We start from the raw sequence: 6483 nt of genomic DNA, 5'->3' as shown, positions 1-6483 counted from the left end.
CATCTCTGTTTGTAGAATTCATAGACGATTAATCAGCATAAGTGATAAGTACGAACTAGAAACACACAACATAAACAGAGAAATTGGAGACAGAAGTATTTCATATTACAACTTATTATGACAGAAGTGTGTCGTTGGTTACAAGAAACCTACGAGATAAATTCGAGACATCAAATTAAGAATCAATAAATGGGGAATTTTCGGTGGTACATATTCGGTAGACATTTAGAATACAAACAGATGAAGACAAGCATTCAAAATCAATGTCTACAATTCCAAGGACACACGTCCCCTTCCTTGATGATTTTGCCAATATCATATCTATCAAAATTTAAAGACAAAAAGATAGGTATAATTAAGATAATAAGATTCATAAGTCAATTGCTATTTGACATGTTAAATAGTCCTCGAATCTTGATAAATAACTAATCATGATTTTTATTTATTGATTAAGAAACAAGATCCTTCTTCTATGTTCTGGCCATTCACAGTTGGCCAAATCAGTATCCAGAAGTTTGGATAATTTTATCCAATGCCTTAAGACTTAGGATATAGGACTTGCAGAAGATTGGATGTTTTTATCCAATGCCTTGAGCCTTAGAGTATCAGTAGTGTCTAGAGAAATATTCAATTTTTTTTTTCACATCTCATAGGTAAAATTCTCATAATCAGGTCATATGGACCTTTACTATATAGAATCACATTTAACATGTATAAATTATACAGTATACTTATACATCGAAGGCCTATCATGCACCTCGAGGTCCGCTACTGTAATGTATACATGTGAAATGTGAACTTGTAGCTCTCTATATCTGAATACATTTGTAGTTTCCATATGTTTTCCTTTTCCTTTATTCGTAAAATTTTTATTGGATCATAGAATATTAAGGCCCAATCAAATGTCTTGCCACTCATACCAATTGTTTTGATTGTTTGTTTGCTACCGGTTATAAAACTCGTCCAAACAAGTGTGGATATTGGGTGAGGTCGTGAGACTCAACTGGTCTCCTATTCTACAGTAAATATTCCTTGTTAATAACTTAATATAATAAAGTTCTTATGTAATCTATAGCATACATATATTTTGTAACAACTATAGTACTACTAGTCTACAATTAAACTTCTTAAGAAAAAGGTTTAACTCGCAATTCTTCTAACTAAAAACAGAACACGAAAGTTAAGAGATATTACAAAAATGTCATGTGGGAAGAGGGGCGTGAAGGATGGGGATGCTCCCTGATTAGAGGGGAAAAAGAGTGTCATATCATCACATGGGAGGTTAAAACTTGTTTTTTGTTGTAAACCAAATTAACTTCAAAATATGAAAACATAAATTGTCCCACCTTTGTGTGCTCATCAACAAACATTTTTCTTTAATGTCCAATTCATCACACCATCTCCTTGTTTTCTCATACATATCATGCATCTACATATTATCATCAGATCTTTCAATCATATCTTTTGCATATCATCATCATCGTCATCATGTGTTTAGATTATCTAGCTAACATATGTTTTGTTAATATGACCAAAATATCATTATACCATATGCGTTTATGCAAAAACGCAAAATCACATGTGGAGGAGTGCCAGTTTTAAAATCACCTTTCTTAGAAATTTCATATAAATATCTAAAGCATACACTATGTATTGAGTAACACGTGATAGAGCTTGGACTAAGACTAGCCCCTCCCTAGTGGTTAGGATAGATACCGTACGTTCCTCTCAAATGACCTAAGTGAAGTAATTGTTTTTAATTTACCTATATCTATTACTGATACACAAAATCTTCTTGGTTTTACGTATCATCGATCGAATATATATTGATACTCTCTCCCTGTCTGCTCTCTCTCTCTCTCAGTACATATATAGACAAGCTTTACGCAAGTATAATATTATAAAATCAAGTGACGATATTCTAATGTTCTTTGTTTTATTGGTTGAAATATAAATCGATTCCCACTGTAAATTTTTGTTTTTCTATGCGTATACAAAATTTCATATGACAATTTGCAAATTATGAAAATGAGTCATTTTGGAGGATCTTGTGATCGTTTGGTCTTAAAAGTTATTGATACATTCTCACAAACTTGCACCTCGGGCAAAGCTAGCTACTTTTGTAACGACGATAACTTTTTGTCTCATATATGTCATATTACCTAGAGGGTAAGTAAAAAATTATAATCATGGTTCTAACTATCGTTGTTTTAGTTACTTTGTTTTAAAATTTTAATGTACGACATATCTTTTAATCTATATACATCACAATCTGATAAATAATAATTCACGTGTCTTGTATCCAAGACTCCAATTCTAAACCACTGCTCTCTCTTCTGCACTTGTCTTCGTCATATCCAACATCCCTATTTAAATTTATTGCATTACTCTCTCTCTCCCTCTCTCTCTCTCTCTAGAAGTGGTCCTAGCCCTCTATATAACACAATCTTTTCTTCTTCTTTCTTCTCCCTTTCTTTCGACACAAACAATATTACTTCTTCTAGCTCTAACCCGCAAGCGATCAAGAAAAAAGAGTGTTTTCTTGTATACATTTTTTTTTCTTCTAAATAAAAATGTCGTCTAGCAGAAGGTCGAGACAAACAAGCTCATCATCGAGGATTAGCGATGATCAGATCACTGATCTCATCTCAAAGCTCCGACAGTCAATTCCCGAGATTCGCCAAAACCGTCGTTCCAACACGGTAAAATATTTTTTTCCTTCTGTACGTTACTTATATGGCTCTTCTTTATATGTACGGTAAAAGACAGGGTTTTATGATCTAAGCGAATTCGAAACTTTCTATTTATGATTCACTATTTTGATCTCATTATAATTTTGAATTATATGATATTTACTTAAGGTTTGTTACTATGGTTAATAGAGAAACTCACATATACATGTTAGAACAGTGCATTATAGTCATGCAGTAATTACGTGTGGGAGATTGCAATTTGAAGTTTCTAAAACGACTTTTGACCATTAACCGGACTTTGAGGAGAGGGGAACAGATTTCCCCTAACTTCAGGATTAAGCTTCTAATTAAGTTTACTCTTGTATTATTGATAAATTGCATTGAATGTGAGGCGACTATATTGCTTCACGGACTATCAATTCAATACATTTATATATGTACAGCACCGACTTACTTTTTTAATTATATATATTTAGTTATCTTGGTTTCTATAAAACAAGAAAAGGACGAACTTTAGGAAAAAAAATTGAGAAAGGCCGGTTTCTATAAATGGAAACATCGTTTTCGTTTAGTACACATCACTACTTAGATTTGCCTTCAACGTTAAAACAGTGTGTGAGTTTTGGTTTTAATCACTGAATAAAAAATTTATAAGTTTTGAGCATTGATCTAAACATGTATTTTTATAAAAATGCATGATATTGTAATATGTCTAGCAATAAGCATCTCGATGTTTTTTAAAATTATTAATTAAGACGCATCGTTACTTCATGCTAAGACTTGTTTTGGATATTTATTTTGAATTCTGACTATAAAATGTACATTTTTGTAATTTAATATATAGGTATCAGCATCGAAAGTGTTACAAGAGACTTGCAACTACATAAGAAACTTGAACAAAGAAGCCGATGACCTCAGTGATCGATTGTCCCAGCTTCTGGAGACCATTGATCCTAATAGCCCACAAGCAGCCATCATTAGGAGCTTGATTAATGAATAACTAAGATAAGTGTTGGTTAGTTGATATATAATTTACAATCTCGTTGCGAGGTTGATCCATCAGAGTTTCCAGTTAATTATATATTATATGTTTCTCATATATTAATTACAAGTCTATAGCCAGCTAGGGTTCATATTTGACCCTCTTTTGCTTTAACATCATGCGTGCAACTATTAAGCTTTGATTATAATAAATAACATTTCCGATAATTACTTCGTTTAAATCCTTTTATATTGTATGTATATGTGTTCATTTGTATGTCCGTGTTATACAAATGAAATGTCGCTCTCTCTATATATGAACATTGGAAGTTCGTTTCTAATCGAGATTCAAACTAAATTTGGAATAATCGATTAATATTATCACTTAAAACATACACAGTGATTAAAAACGTAGTAGGGTGATTCGGAATTTATCTTCATTAGTCTCACACGGAGAATTCTCAAGTATTACACCACTATAAATTGGCTAAAATATATATTAATTGGTTCCTTTTGACTTAATATATAAATAATGAAATGAAACGAAAGATGAGTAAAATTTAGGTAAATTACACTGTAAATGAAGTATGATTTAGGTATCTTATATTGTTTTCTTAAAAGAATAAATAAAGACGAAGAGTTTCTAAACAAGCATATAAATACACACATAATTATTTTAACTGAATAAAAAACAACTCTGTCAAATGGCAGGCTTTCTTCAGCCAAAGAAATACACGTATTGGTAGAAGTTCATATTTTTCTGCCGGTTTTCCGTTAATTATCTACAGTCAATATGTGTAAGCTCGTTGCTTGAAATATCGAGTGGCAGGAATGTTGCTTATTAATGCTACAATAAGGACACAAAAAAAAGTGACGCGAATTTTAGCCAAAAAAAAAGGGGTATACTTGCTAAATTAGTACAGATTTTACAAATAACTAATATCAAATCTTGAAAGGACTTTGTCGTCTATTGTGAGAAGATGTGAAATATAAAGGACGTTAATACTTAGATTTGTCGGAGATTTGGGATCATGAGCCACAAATTTTGCATAAATTAGCGTAGGTAATTAAGCTACTCTCTCGCACATATAATGTAAAAAGTATATGAATATATGTAAATATAAAGACATGGATGTTTACAGAAATTGTGGACTTCGATCGCTCCCATACATAACACTGTTTGCACTTTTATTTATTTGTTGATTAATATTATAATAAAAATCATCTAAAAGTTAAATTTACGTGATGCAACTGTAAAGTAGTTAAATCGGTTGAAATTGGATATTATTTTGTAGTTTAACGACTAACTACGAGAAACTCTTTACTAAGAAAATAGAGGAAATTATGTAGTGTAGACCTTTTGACATAAACCTTTGACTTATTAGGTTAGTTAAAACTATTTGATAAAGTAATTAGCTAAAGTGGAAATTTGTTTAATGGACATAGATTTCAATTTTCATCATCTAAAAAGTTCTGGATTTCGACATAAAGCTGAGAGTACTACTGATTATATAATCAACTATATAAAGCACAGTTCTTCAGTCGTCACTCGTAACGACCGATATACGAGCTAAAATTTAGTAGTTTTCAAACCGATATTCAAACTAACTAAACGTGAAATGATTTGTCTACTGCTTACAACTAATATCGATTGCACTTTATTTTAATCTATTACTAGCTATTATTTTTTCTATTTATATTTGTAAATTTGGTTTGTTTTATGCATGGGAAAGGCTGTGAATAGATTTGTACTTCTAAATATATATTTTTTATATAGTTATATTACTGATATTCGAATCAAAATTATAAATTTCTACAGTAAAGTTGGTGGTGCGTAGAGATGGATCCCTATATGGTCCCTTTCAACTGAAACCTACATTAATTTAGATACCTATATTTATATATGAATCACATCATATTGTGATTAACGAATTTCTATTTAACCGCTATGATTATTGTACGTGTTATGTTTACTTATACTATTATCTATTAAGTTATTTGAGAATTAATTAACTTTGTCTGAGAACGAAAGTTATAGTGGTTGGATTACAAAGCTAGCCTTAATGATTTATTTATTAAAAATTCATTACTAATAAGAATTCCAAATTATCTGAAAAAAGAAATAAACAATATATTTTAAAACATCATATATATTTGATTTTTGTTTTTTTTTTTTTTAAAAAAACCACACGTATAATAAACATAATTGTAATACACTTTAATATTCTATTTAATCTCTTAAATATCGGCAAACCTCCATTAGTTTTTAACCCTAACACAACCTGAAATTTCTTCTGCTCTCAAATTTTTGTTTGTTTATTAATTTGTAAGAACTGGTAAATTTATAATAAAAATATGATAATTTACCGAATAATGTATCTGGCGCGAGAAAACATCTAGTATGTTATTATTACATGGTATTACTTTTACTACTAGATGATATTTGGGATAAAAATATCGGCTAGAAACTTCCAAAACAAACGTAATTGATGGGTCATAAAATAGTGAATGTTGCTCTACCCTACAATTTTATTATAACTACCGACATAATTGTTCCCACCGTTGGATAAAGGAAACATCTAAATTTCTCATTTGTTTCCTTTCTGTGATTTCTCATTTCTCGTTTCATTTAGATAAATAAATAATAACAAAAGAAAGAAAAGGAAAAAATAGAAAAGGAAAAAAGAGAGAAAGGGGAGATGAACAGAATTTACATCACGGTTAAGGTCGTTATCACTGTTTAACGGTATTGTCAAAAAAGGCCATTCAATGTAGTACCTCTTTGTCCTTTCCCACATTTTCCGCGTTA

At 30.6% G+C, this 6483-nt stretch overlaps 1 protein-coding gene across 1 annotated transcript; it reads left to right on the top strand.

Annotated features, from left to right (window-relative positions):
* The first annotated feature begins 2465 nt into the window (after positions 1-2465).
* LOC18017961 (transcription factor PRE2) lies at positions 2466-3792 on the top strand. The gene is made up of 2 exons (XM_006399970.2): positions 2466-2702; positions 3538-3792. The coding sequence occupies exons 1-2, from the start codon at positions 2574-2576 to the stop codon at positions 3691-3693; spliced, it is 285 nt and encodes a 94-aa protein (XP_006400033.1). The 5' UTR covers positions 2466-2573; the 3' UTR covers positions 3694-3792.
* The last annotated feature ends 2691 nt before the right edge of the window (positions 3793-6483 follow it).

Source organism: Eutrema salsugineum, unplaced genomic scaffold (genome assembly GCF_000478725.1).
Source record: "Eutrema salsugineum unplaced genomic scaffold, Eutsalg1_0 scaffold_2, whole genome shotgun sequence".
Taxonomy (NCBI): Eukaryota; Viridiplantae; Streptophyta; class Magnoliopsida; order Brassicales; family Brassicaceae; genus Eutrema; species Eutrema salsugineum.
Note: the sequence above shows the minus strand (reverse complement) of the source record. Positions and strands in the feature narration are given on the sequence as shown.